Source organism: Pundamilia nyererei, unplaced genomic scaffold, assembly GCF_000239375.1.
Source record: "Pundamilia nyererei isolate P.nyererei 1_Seehausen unplaced genomic scaffold, PunNye1.0 scaffold00238, whole genome shotgun sequence".
NCBI classification, from domain to species: Eukaryota; Metazoa; Chordata; class Actinopteri; order Cichliformes; family Cichlidae; genus Pundamilia; species Pundamilia nyererei.
The window spans coordinates 757,546-770,952 of NW_005187639.1; the positions used below are offsets into that span (position 1 = coordinate 757,546).

At 47.8% G+C, this 13,407-nt stretch overlaps 1 protein-coding gene across 2 annotated transcripts in view; it reads right to left on the reverse strand.

Annotated features, from left to right (window-relative positions):
* Positions 1-13,407, reverse strand: part of LOC102192266 (dynamin-1-like) — a 25,289-nt gene that overhangs the window by 4,848 nt on the left and 7,034 nt on the right. For both annotated transcript variants that reach the window (XM_005749192.2, XM_005749195.2), the window contains exons 2-22: positions 10,198-10,271; positions 9,973-10,122; positions 9,704-9,907; positions 9,519-9,617; positions 9,179-9,339; positions 8,209-8,351; positions 6,538-6,673; positions 6,358-6,425; positions 5,170-5,308; positions 4,989-5,075; positions 4,682-4,752; positions 4,474-4,525; positions 4,344-4,355; positions 3,921-4,034; positions 3,370-3,479; positions 2,826-2,937; positions 2,279-2,290; positions 2,045-2,212; positions 1,880-1,966; positions 1,643-1,797; positions 1,399-1,566 (exon numbers count right to left, since the gene is read on the reverse strand). In XM_005749192.2, the coding sequence (XP_005749249.1) occupies positions 1,399-1,566; positions 1,643-1,797; positions 1,880-1,966; positions 2,045-2,212; positions 2,279-2,290; positions 2,826-2,937; positions 3,370-3,479; positions 3,921-4,034; positions 4,344-4,355; positions 4,474-4,525; positions 4,682-4,752; positions 4,989-5,075; positions 5,170-5,308; positions 6,358-6,425; positions 6,538-6,673; positions 8,209-8,351; positions 9,179-9,339; positions 9,519-9,617; positions 9,704-9,907; positions 9,973-10,122; positions 10,198-10,271 (2,322 nt within the window). The remainder of the gene's footprint in view (positions 1-1,398; positions 1,567-1,642; positions 1,798-1,879; positions 1,967-2,044; positions 2,213-2,278; positions 2,291-2,825; positions 2,938-3,369; positions 3,480-3,920; positions 4,035-4,343; positions 4,356-4,473; positions 4,526-4,681; positions 4,753-4,988; positions 5,076-5,169; positions 5,309-6,357; positions 6,426-6,537; positions 6,674-8,208; positions 8,352-9,178; positions 9,340-9,518; positions 9,618-9,703; positions 9,908-9,972; positions 10,123-10,197; positions 10,272-13,407) is intronic.

Sequence of the window (13,407 nt, forward strand, 5' to 3'; positions counted from 1 at the left end):
TTCAAGCTGGCTGTAGTTAAACCTTTACTCAAAAAGCATCTCTAGACCCAGCAGTCTTAGCTAATTATAGGCCAATCTCCAACCTTCCTTTCATATCAAACATCCTTGAAAGAGTAGTTGTCAAACAGCTAACAGATCATCATTGACAGAGTGTCCACTGGCCTGTAGGTGTGAATAGACTGAGTCCTGGCACTTATTGTCGTATGTGTTTACTTTGTTATTTTCCTTTTTACATCAAATTTATGCAAAAACATAGAAAATCATAAGAAACTGTCAAACACCTCTGAAAGGTACTGTTAGAACAGGATCACACAAACACAAGAGACGAACGGACAGAAAGACAGGAAAACACACACAGACACACACACACACACACACAGAGATAGACACACACACACACACACGCACAGACACGCACAGACAGGAGGACAGACAGACATGGCTCCGTGGGCTGTGTGGGAGTGGGCAGGTGCGCAGACCTCATGCTGGGCTAACAGACACACAGGTGAGGACGGAGAGTCTGAGGAAAGAAAGACAGTCTTTCTTTTTCATGTCTGTGCAGGTTGTTTGTTGATCGCTGCTTTTTGTTCTACAGTACCAACGAAGAAGAAAGTTGCTCTCAGCTAGTTTTTGATAAAACATCATCCGGGTCACACAAACACAAACTCTCTGCTTCAGGTTCAAACACTTTCACAGGTAATGCTCTTTTTAACGACTGATGTCTTTTACTGTAGCTCTGCTGAAGCCAGCTGCACACACTGATGACAATCCCTGGAAACATCTGGATGTTCATGGTACAGTTTAGAAACAGCATTCCAGGATACAGTCATCTGTTTGATGCTCCTGTACACTGCACGCCGAGACCGTCTTACACTGTCACACACACCCGTCAACCAACACCTGCAGTTCCTCCACCATCCAGCTGAGGCAGCAGTGAGTCAGTCCCACAGATTTCCATGTAAAACTTTACGTGTTTGGTGTCTGTGGATCATTTATTGGAGGATGCGTTATTACGCACCTGGATTAAAGTTTTCATTATTAGGGGCGTGGCCTCTTTGACTGACAGGTGGATGATGAAACAGGTGGCTGCAGCTGATGGCTGTCTGCTGGGCTTCAGCTCAGCTCATGTCCCTGAACTGGACCTGTGGACCGTGTGCGTGCTGCCGGAGCTTTTTTAATGACATGGCCAATAACACTGCTGCTGTGACGTTACTGTGAGAGACCATGTGACATCACAGGCTCCTTTCATCTTTTATGTACAGTCTGCCTCCAGAAACTCACCTGTCCTGACTGCATTTGAACTCAGCACACGCTAGGAGCCTGTGACCGTGCTGCTGATCACCTGACCTCTGTGACCTCAGGTTTCCTGTTATAAACATGGATTAGGAGGAGCGTTACCTGGGAACTCCAGGTGGTGGCGCTCTGTTGGGTCGTGAGGGAATAGAGGGGGGTCCAGGATCAGGTGACACCGCCGGACGGGAGGGGGGACCCGGGGCGGCACGACCACCTGGACGAGGAGGGCCAGGAGGGGCCCGGCGCTGGGGGGTCGGACTGGACATGGGGGACCTGCAGAGACCAGCCGAGTGTCAGCGATGCCGCCCATGGTCTGTTACGCAGCACGGCCCATCTGTTAGCAGCATACCTGCGTCCTGACGGCATCCCCGTCACCTGCAGCCACGAGTCGTCAACAGGCGGAGGCATCGCTGTGGTGATGGTGGAGGTGCTGATGTCACCGATGATGCTGAGGCCCTCGCGTAGCGCGTGGTACATCCTGAGCATCTCATCGCGGTGCTGAGCCTGGACGAGAGCAGGAAGAAGCAGAGTCTGAGTCTGATTGGCTTAAAACCCGAGCCCCTCCCACCTCCACCTGCTGCCTCACCTGTTCCTGGGACTCCTCCATCAGGGTGTTCTGGTCTCCACAAGAGTACAGCTGAGCCAGCAGATCAGCGTGGATGAAGTCCTTCGTCTGAGGAGCAGAGAGGAGGTCACGTGACTCACAATATGACTTCCTGTATGGCCTTGTGTGTATGTGCGTGTGTCGTACATTGTTGACCATCAGGTGCATGATGGTCTTGGGGATCAGGTCCCTGATGGTACGGTGGATGATGGCAAGGTACGAGTCCACCAGGTTCCTGACGATCTCCACCTGCCGCTCCAGCTGAGGGTCCAGACTGTGGATCTGCCCGTCGCCACTCGACTCCTCGACCTCCACCTGCACACGCTGACCGTTAAACACACACACACCACCTCCACCTGAAGTGCACCATGAGAGACTCACCTTCTCTTTATCCTGATGGAGGGTGTGGAGAGGACAGAATAAGATAAGATAAGATAACCTTTATTAGTCCCACACGTGGGAAATTTGTTTTGTCACAGCAGGAAGTGGACAGTGCAAAAGTTATGACGCAAAAATTAGAATACAATAAGAATAAATACAGTACACAGCTGTACAGAATAGAATAAAATAAAATACTATATACAGTAGAATAAAATAGAATAAAAATATACAATAAGATAAAAATAGAATACGAATACTATATACAACTGAGTAAAAATACAACGATGCCAGAAAAGATTATTGCACTTAGTGTTATTGCACATGTGTGGATGTGTGTGTTTGTTCAGTTAAAGTCTTTGTTGTGGAGTCTGACAGCAGTGGGGAGGAAAGACCTGCGAAATCTCTCCGTCCCACACCGTGGGTGCCGCAGTCTCCCACTGAAGGAGCTGCTCAGTGCTGAATAAAGTATTTACATGTAATTGTACTGCAGTAATAAGTAATAACATCAGTAATAATATTGTTATAACACAGTACAAATTGGGCGTACCACGCTGCGTTCAGGGTACACTCCAGCACGTAGGAAGGACGCCTTCCAGCCGTCGACCTCGTCCTGAGACTCGCTGGCCAGCTCCAGCTGACGGTAGTCCTTGTACACGTTCCTACAGACACAAATCACAGGATCATCATCAGAACCAACGACACACACATATCTCATCTGCTGCTGAAAGACAAATCTCCATTTTCCATGTCTACTTCCTGTCACGTGACGGCGTTTGTCTGCGCCATCAGAGAGCCTAAACTTTGACTGAGAACAGTTTAACATCCTCCTCCTTCACCGGAAACATCTGCGCTGATGTGTTTCGAGCCGCTGCAGCTGGCACATTGCTGTGTGTCCAAATGGCGCTCCGTTTAGTTTCCATCTTCGCTGACCTTCAGATTTTTAACCACACGCTTTCATTCTCGGTTCGATCACAGCACATCACACTCAGATGGAAACTAACTCGTTGTTAAACGTTAGCGTAGGAGCTGGACGCTCGGAGCTGGACGCTCGGAGCACCTCTCAGTGTGTGGACGTGGCTGATCACACTGACCTGTGCTCAGTGTTGAACAGGGCGAAGATGTGTTTGCTGGACATGAAGCTCTTCTCAATGTCCTTCAGTTTCAGGTTGTCTACAGGCAGCATGTACTTCTTCTCTTTCTCCTGTAGGAGGCGCAATGAAAGCAGTGAGATAAATAGCATAAAGCCTTTCGGGCTTCTGCCCTCTCAGTAAACCTTTATTTAACTAGATTTAACTTTAAATAGAAATAAAAGGTTTGTGCTGGATCCATGTGACACCTTCCTTTGGTATCAAAAAACCTGCTGATGGAAATGAGCAACAACGTGTTTACATGTGTGTTTGTCACGGTTTCCTCCTGCAGACTGTGAGGTGTTGAAATGACTCGTCCAGCCACGGTTTGCACTGCAGATTGTGACAGTTTTGAAATACATGTCTGATGTGTAATGGCACGGCTCACCGGCAAAGCTCTGCACACAAACAAAACCAGCTGGTACATAAAAACATGCTCTGCCACACAGCGCTGCACGGTGCAGGTGTGAGCATGCGTGTGCGTTTGTGCAGGTGTCTGTGCCAGTGTGTGTTACCTCGTCATCTTTGTACCAGGACAGCGTCTCAGCAGTCAGGACGAACCAGTACTCTTTGGCTCCGCCCTTCATGATGCCGATGTTGTTGATGGTGAGCCAGCCTTTACGGATCACCTGCGCACAGCATCAGTAAAACATGTGACTGCTGATGATGTCACTAATCGCTAAAACGTGAAAACATCTGACGTTGGGCTGCAGTCTCCGCAGAAACCTGGACGTTTGGTATCAGGTAAAGATCAAATAACACCTGGACCAACATCACGAACCACCTCAGGAGGAGGATTCAAATCCAGATCAAAGGTCAAAGGTTGCTTTAAACCTGCATTTCACAGGTCAATGACACCAGTGTTTCCAGTAAACCAGCTCCAACACAGGTGCACCCTCACCCTCCCCATTACGCTACACACGAACACACACACTCACCATGATCTCATCCTGGTTGCCGTGGCAACAGAGGCGTTGGAGACAGAGGAAGAAAAAGAGGTTAAAGATGGCGTCCTCCCACACTTCATCGTGTTGCTCCTCCTTTCCCAGGATACCTGCACACACTCACCTGGTTTCCTGCTGCCTTCTTCTTGTTCATCTGACTGCTTTTCTGCTGAGCGCTGACACACACACACACACACACACACACACACACACACACACACCCCAGGTGAGTGTTCACACAGCTCAGGTGGTGTATCAGACAGCTGACACACCTGTACCTGTGTATCAGGGATACAGGTGAGCCTGACAGGAAGTCGGTTTAAGGGTCTTACTTTGCGAAGCCGATGAAGTCCTCGTGGTTTGTGTTCACGTAGGCCAACTCGATGTCGATCAGCAGCATCACCTGAGGAGGGAGACGGACAGCCATCAGCGGCATGTGACACAGGTGATGTCCATGTATCCTGCAAATCTTCTATGACTTGGTGGCGGTGAAGAGGACGGCCCTGTCACAGCCTGCCCACCTGCTAAGGTGAGCCCCGCCTCTCACCCAATGACAGCTGGAATAGGCCACGACTCTCCAGTGCCTGAACTGCGATGGTCAGGATCATACCAAGATGGCGACGGTGTCATGTGACCAACCTGCTCTTTGGAGCGGCTCTCTCGGTCTCTGATGTGCTGAGTGACGATCCTCTCCATCTCCTCTCTGAGCATCGGATACTGAGCCAGCTGCAGGCAGGAGGAGGTCAAAGGTCACTGTAGTCAGTACTGTGTATTAGCGCTTAGTACTGTGCGATGATAGTACTCGTAGTATGTGTAGTACCTTCTGCGTGCACTGCCTGACGGTGTTGACGAGCTCGCTGATCACCATGTCGACACATTTCTGACACGGCTCTTTGAGCTGAGCGATCAGACGCTTCACGATCGTCTCGAATGCCATGTCAGGGGTGAACAGACCCGTCCTGAGCACAGGTGAGCGCACAGGTGAGCGCATTCACACTCACCCCTGTGAGTGTGAAATGGAAAACTGTATTCAGTTTTCCATTTCACACTACAACCTAGGTTTGCCACTTATCTGTACTCTAATTTTAATAACTGTACAGTACTCTGCTTTGCTATTGTCCAAGATGTAAATATGTAAAAATTGTTTTTCTGTTTCTAGTCTGTTTGTGTGTTTTTGCTGCTGATACAACCAAAGTTCCCCCTTTGTGGGACAATTAAAGGATTAGAATTCGGCGAGCGCAGCGACACACACTCATTAACCTCTGTCTCTCTTCCACAGCATGTCTTTATGCTGTCTTCCTTCTCTCACCCCAACCAATCACAGCAGATGGCCCCGCCCCTCCCTGAGCCTGGTTCTTCCTGTTCAAAGGGAGTTTTTCCTTCCCACTGTCGCCAAAGTGCTTTCTCGTAGGGGGTCATATGATTGTTGGGATTTTCTCTGTATCTATTATTATAGGATATACTGTACAATATAAAGCACCTTGAGGCGACTGTTGTTGTGATTTGGCGCTGTGTAAATTAAATTGAACTGAATAGAAAAAAGATCAAAGCTATGCAGCACTTGTTACAGTAAGCTGCAGGGACGCACGTCTGCTGTCTGAGCACAGTTAGTGTAACTGTTTCTCTGTAACAGCGTCTCACACACACACACACACACACACACACACACACACACACACACGCACGCACACACACACACACGTTCCCAGGATAACATTGGCAGATGTTTATGGATGAAACTCGTACTCTAATGTCGATTATTCAGCGGATGAAGACATCTTTGAGTGGCAGTGCCGTCAAAGATGACAAGCTAATAATCCATGAATACATCTGGATCCATAAACAGGAAGAACGTGCCGAGAGAAAATGTTCAAACCCAAATAAATGAACAGGTAGCATGCGCACTGCACCCCCTGCTGTACAGTGGAGGTACTGCAGACAGAATAAACAGGGATTTTTTACCGAGGTTTGATATTACAATCAGGCAGGACTTTAGGAACAAACCCACCTTATCCCGTGGATGTTCTTGATGGCGTAGCTGATCTCCTTACGAAGAGTCTTCTCATCACTCTCCAGCTGCACAAACACATTTATGACATCACTCGCCTGCCACAGGAAGTCCTGCTGCACACTGAACCGGCATGATGTCGCACATGGTGCGATGATGTCACCTGAGCGGAACGGTTACCTTGACCAGTTCGAAGGGGAAGCGTTCGTGGAAGATGCGGTTGATCTTCGCCCCTCCCGACAGCTCGTAGGTGTCCACCTGATCCCCGGACCCTTCGATGCGCTTCTCAAAGTCCACAGCGAACTGCTGCACCATCCTGCCGTGAACGTACAGCGCTGGTTATACCCAACCGACATCTGACACTTAGATCTCACACCTGTAGGCTCATCTAGTCGTGCTCCCTTCACCTGAAATCACACTCGTGACTCTACTGTCACCTCGACCCTTGGTCCTCTCTAGCTTACCAACACAGCCCCTGCTTCAGCTCCCTTCATAGAACTGTGGTCAGAGATTTCCGCTCGTCACAGGCAGGAATGTCGTTTTGGGCGTTTCTAACGAGTTCTTCGAACTCTTCCTTTTCCAGGGTGGACTCACTGCAGAGCACGATTTCTACATATATAGTGTCTCATAAATCTAATGATGGTGAGTCCCAGATTCAAGTCCTAATGGGACCCAAGAGGGTCGTTGACCCACTATTGATCATGTGCCTCATCGCATGTTCAAAGATGGTCGTTCACAGTGGACACAGATTTACTCCACTGTGAACGACCATCCTGGAACAGAGGGCGGGGCTTACGACACCAACTGCCATCTATAATCCAGTTTTAAGATCCTTCACACACCCACTCACATCCTGGGTCATCTGACCTCAGTGAGTCACATGATAGGGTGGGGCTAGATTTCACAGTGGGTTCACCTGGAGCCTCTGCTGATAATGACCCACACCTGTTTTCACACCTTGCCTCATATGATGAGGCACCACGGTCAATATTTTGTCAACGATCTCATTAAGGGACACTCCAATAGGGCTAAAATCTGGGACTCTCCACCCTTTGGTCTGGAACTGGAGAAGCTTCTTGGAAGAAAATTTCTTTCCAAGCTCCTCAGATGTTCTGCGATATCTTTTTACATGACGAGGCTTGTTAACATCTCGTTAGTGATAAAAAGGATGTGTTTGATGCACTCGGGGTCACTCGGGGTCTAAAATCGGTCCAAGAGGTAAAGCTGAGGCTTTCAAACGCAGGAGCACTGCAGCAGCGAGCACGCATAGTGGAGGCACCATCGTGCTGTTTGGTGCCAGTGGTACATTACACAAATTTGTTCAAGTAATGGAGTAACCTTCAATCAGTAACTACAGGGTTGAAACGTGGACACAGTTGGGGACAAACACACATTAACACTAGATCTGGAATGGATAAAGCGGGCTAACATTAACTGACTTCAACCCTGTTGAAAATGGGAGACCTTAAAAGCCGGCTGTGTAAAGGAACCAAGTTTAAATGAACTCTACCAAGAAGAGATGTCAAATATCATCTGGTAGCCTGTTGATACCAAAAGTGTCTGCTTGATGAGCAACTTGCTAAGAGATAACCAAATATCAGTGTGTATGTGTATACTTGAGTCTGTAAGTATACTGTAGACCCTGTGTGTCCAAAGTAAACTCAGACGTGTTCATTAGTTCTTAAACATATGCTGTGAAATCATTCATGCCAAGCTATGCGTTTTCTCTACACTGGTAGAGTGTAGAGAAAACGCATAGCTTGGCATGGTGCATGTTGAATCTTGACACGTTGAATCGTTGTAACTGCGTGTTAAAGAGAGCCGTAGGTGAATATCTGTGCTGGTCCTTACTGCAGCAAAGCCTTGGTCTTGCGGCTCGGGTCATCCGGTCTGAAGTTCTTGTACTCCTCCACCTCCTTCTCGATGGAAAGCAGCTGACTCTGCAGTTTACTGCGCAACGCCGGCAACGTGTCCCGGATGTGATTGGTCAGTTGCTGGAGGTAGGAGAGAGGTGCTCTGTTATTTATCACTAACATCAGAACATAGGTGGAGACTCCAGTTTGTGCATGTAAATGGAGAGTCCTCTTCACACACTGAGGTTAATTATGGAGTTCCACAGGGTTCAGTGCTAGGACCAATTCTGTTTACATTATACATGCTTCCCTTAGGCAGCATCATTAGAAGACATAGCATACATTTACACTGCTATGCAGATGACACCCAGCTCTATCTGTCCATGAAGCCAGATAACACACACCAATGAGTTAAACTGCAGGAATGTCTTAAAGACATAAAGACCTGGATGGCCGCTAACTTTCTGCTTCTTAATTCAGATCAAACTGAGGTTATTGTACTCGGCCCTGAAAAGCCTAGAAATATGGTATCTAACCAGATTCTTACTCTGGATGGCATTACCTTGGCCTCCAGTAACGCTGTGAGGAACCTTGGAGTCATTTCTGACCAGGACATGTCCTTCAACGCACATATTAAACAAATATGTAAGACTGCTTTCTTCCATTTGCAGTTAATCCAAAATGCTGCAGCAAGAGTCCTGACAGGGACAGGGAGCAGATTTCTCCTGTATCGCCGTCCCTTCATTGGCTCCCTGTTAAATCCAGAATCCTGCTCCTCATAACTTCCTCAAAAATCAGACAGTGTTTTGGAAATGTTCTGGGGAAATTCAAAGAGTATTTATACAGTGAGGACCTTTAGCGGTGTCAGTGTTTGTGCTAAGCTAACAGAACTCACTGCCCAGCCCTGTGGAAAGACAGATTTGAAATCCTTGCAGTCAGAAAACTTGGGAGAGATCTTGTGCATTTACCTGGTTGAGAATCTTCTGCAGGTAGGCGGTGCCCATGCGGTCCGCCAGGTGACGGTAAGCTGGGTGAGATAGGAAGAACTTCCTCTCGGCCTGCAGGGCTGCGGTGATGTCTTTCTTCCCATCGATGTCTTTCTGACTGCGATTCACGACCCCGATGTAACCTGACACAGTGAAAGTCTCGTATTGTCTCTGTCTGCTCAGCTGTAGCCTGTTCTGTCTCTTCACCTCCACATTGAGTGAAATTTGAAATGAAAGTGTTTGAGGTGACTTCAAATCTGACTGAGCAGGCAGCTGACCACCAACCAGTGAGAGGGTTTGGTGTAATGTCATGCATCTGTACCTCTTCGTAGTGGCAGCAGTTTGTTCTCCAGGATGTCTCTGGCGTCGGTCCCTTCATCCATCAGATCCAGTTTGGTGATGACCCCGATGGTCCTCAGACCTGCGCGACATTACCGAAACACTTTATTTAGTCCAGGAAAGAACAGTACAGGTGAAAGATGTAGGTGGAGCTGTCAGGAGCCTTACCTTGTGGGTCAACCTCCTTAGCGATCTTCAGGGCGTCAGAGTTAGCAAGGTCAGAGTTGGCTGGGGAAACAGCCAATAGGAGGCAGTTTTCCTTAGTAACGAACTGCATGATCATGTCTCTGATCTGGTGCTCGATGTCGGGTGGCTGGTCGCCCACTGCGACCTTCGTCATCCCAGGAAGATCCACCAGAGTCAGGTTCAGGACTGAGGACAGACAGCAGAGTCAGGACCAGGACAGGTGTGTATGTGTATGTGTGTGTGTGTGTTACCATTGGGGGAGTAGACTCTGAGGTTGATGGGGACCGGACTGATGCCTTTGTTCTGCCCCGTCACTCGATCCGTTTCAGCTTCAATCTCCTGACGAACTTCATCAAAGTCCGTGAACTTCTTCCCTTTGCAGTGCAGGAACTCGGCATACTCTGATCAATATACATCACACGATCAGATCAGACACCGCACGGACGAACCACGTGTCTCTGCACTGTGAGTCTCACCTGTGGGACAGTTGATGAGCTGCAGCACGAGGGGACGCCGAGTGACGATGCCGGATCCACGAGGGAGGAAGTCCCTGAGAGGAGGAACAAAGATACAAGCTAGTAACAAAGGACACGACTGTACATAATTTTATTGATCATTAGATTCTGAACGATGTCTGTAAGCCTCTGGCTGTCTGATCGACTTTGCGAAGGACAGGCTGAGCCGTGTCTTTGGTACCACCAAAGTGCTTTTTCAAAGGTCGTGTTATTCACACTCGTTCTGGCCTTAAACCAGGCCCAGTTGTCCTTGGGAGACCCTACCAAGGGCAGGCTGAGCCCAACAATGCCGCTGATTTATTTGATATTTGTATTAATAATAAATCTGCACCTTTCTGCAGATGACGCTGTACCGTAGGCCGACTCACTCGATTCTGAATCATCCTGTTGAGGTGCTTTAAACTGCATTGCAGTGGCTGCAGACTTTATTGTGCAGCTTAAAGTTAGTTATTAATGCTAATAAAACCAAATTCATCCTGTTTTCCAGAAATCACTCACAGATTGTTTTTTATAAACTGGGAGATTGTATTGAAAGTGTGTAATCCTATAAATATTTGAGTGTTCGGTTGGACAACAAAGTTCAGACGGAGCACTGAGTGCAAACTTTAGATTTGACTTTATTATGAAAAGTTTTGGTTTACCAGTCAGCAGTTAGTAAAAACGTGCACAGGTTATATTCTTAACCTTGATTATAGTGATATTATTGATGTGCACGCTGCCTTCTCTGTCAGACTCTGCAGATCACAGCTCTTCACATGTCCCATCAAACTCATTGCACACATCACTGGACCGCTTCAGTTTAAATATGAACTCTGAATATCTTCAAACAGCTGCTATGATCTGAGCTTCTCTGACTGGGTCTTTTTTAGCCCTCTCTTATTTTGCACATTGGCTGCTGACAGACACTAGCTCTGCTTTTAAGATTCAAACTTTCCTTTTTGGATCAGGTGACCCTGAATCCTCCCTTAGTTATGCTGCCAGGTGTAGGCTGCTGGGGGATTCCCATTATGCACTGGGTGTTTCTTCTTCACTCACTATATCAGGTGTCAAACATACGGCCCAGGGGCTCGATGTTTGTTAACTGTAAAGACTCCCCGAGGAATGAAATAACAGAAAGTTTATGTTTTCTTTTGTTTAGATTTTTTTTTACAATAGATTCAATAGAATACAATTGAATACGTGCTTTCCCACGTCGTCTTCTACGTTGAGAGACACAAGAGACCCTCAAGGAGAGAGCGGGTAGGGGACCCGGTCCTTGTTAAAAGGAAACCTGAGCCACTGGGAGAAGCTGGTTCTCAACAACGGTGTGTTGTACAGAGTCTCCAGAGACCAGATATCAGGTAACAGACGACTGCAGTTCGTGGTTCCTGACTCGTTGAAGGCCGAGGTCCTCAGAGGGATCCATGATGATGCTGGTCACCAGGGCCAGTTCAGGAGTTTAGACCTGGCTAGAAAGAGATTTCTCTGGTTGAACCTTGGGCGTGACGTGAGAGGCCATGTACGGGGATGCCAGCGCTGCGTAGTCAGTAAGACCATCTAACCAGAGGGTCGTGCTCTTTTGCTCAGCATGTCCTTGTCCAGACTGTTGGAGTTGGTCTGCATCAACTTTTGGTCGGCTGAGGCTTCACACAAGTCTGTGGACGTCTTGGTCATCACAGACCACTTCACTGGATGGGCGCAGGCCTTCCCATACAAGGACCAGTCGGCTAAACAGCTTGCAAGGCTTCTCTGGAACAGGTACTTCTGTGTGTTCGGCTTTCTGGAAAGGATGCACAGCGACCAGGGTGCTAATTTTGAGAGTCAATCGATAAGTGAGCTCCTCAGAGTCTCTGGTGTGGGCTGCGTATGGGGAGGGAGATTTGAATGCCCCTGCTGTGAGCTGTGTTGGTGCTGATGGTGACTGCTCACCCGATGCCATGGATGGGACAGCTGACCTGGAGGTTGTCTCTGAACCTTTGGACCCTGAAGAGAGGACAATTGCATGGGTGTCGCAGTTGACGGAGTCCAGCCGGTCTCAGGGAGATGTTACTGATGTTTCAAGCATGGATTCAGTCCTGCCAGCCGCATCGGGCTTGTCTGTTGAAGTGGACTTTGACCAAGCTGGTTCTAGCACGGCATCCCAAGAAGTCAATATTGCTACGAGCTGTGGGGAGGGTGTACAAGTATGCTCTACTACACCTGAGGTAGCGGTGGATATAGTTGCTCATGCCATTGCTCAGTCCCCAAAGGTTGACTATGGCCAAACCGGGGATGCTCCCCAGATCAGAACCAGACTTGGGCGACTTGTCAAACCAGTGAATAGACTGATCCAAATGTTTTGTTTATATGTCTACCTGAGTGATGGGATTTGTACTTGCTGTTACGTACTCTGCATTTTTGTTGTTTTTTTCCCTGTTGAGCCGTGGTACACACCTTGTAAAGGGTTATTGGTAGGGTGTATTTCGGGCACCCTGCTGCCAGTTGCTGGGTTGGGAGTTTAGCGCTGCTCCAATCCCACTTCATCCTTAGGGATACGTTTAGTTGGTGTTTGTGATTTTTGACCTCTGTTTGGTTGGTGTGTACCAGTGTGGGTGCCTTTGGTACCTGAGGCTCAAATTTGATAAAAATTCAGTGGGGCTGAGTATAACAGAGTTAAAAATACATCTGGAAAAACATGTACTTACCTGGTCTTAATTATTGTTTTAAGTGTGAATTTTATCATCTTTGTTGTATTTTATTTTGAAAATCCATCAACCGGATCTCGCTCTGGCGTTTAGAAGCTTCTAAGGCTTCTGTTCCTCACAAGGCCCATTTGCACTGTGAGGGTAAGTTCTGTAATGAAAGGCTCTGGCATCTTTATGGTTTCTGGTGTAAATGTTGTTACATAGGTTGTACATGTTGGTGTATATAGATTTGTATTGATGTTAGAACGCTACTGTGTAACTGAAACAAAGGTTGGTTGCTGTTAAACAGTGTTTCTGCCGTATCTATGCTCTTTTGCAGTAAGCTTTTGCCGGCCCCCTAGTGGTTGCTGCGCATAGCTGGACTTACTGTTTTTCTGCGCTTTTTTGTGACGTTTGCTTTACATTGCAGGAGCTACAATTGCTGGTGAGGGACCAGACAAAGAGCGATTCATAAGACCCTTATGAAAAGGACACCGAGGGAACAGTTTACCCTGCCCGGGATAGGGTT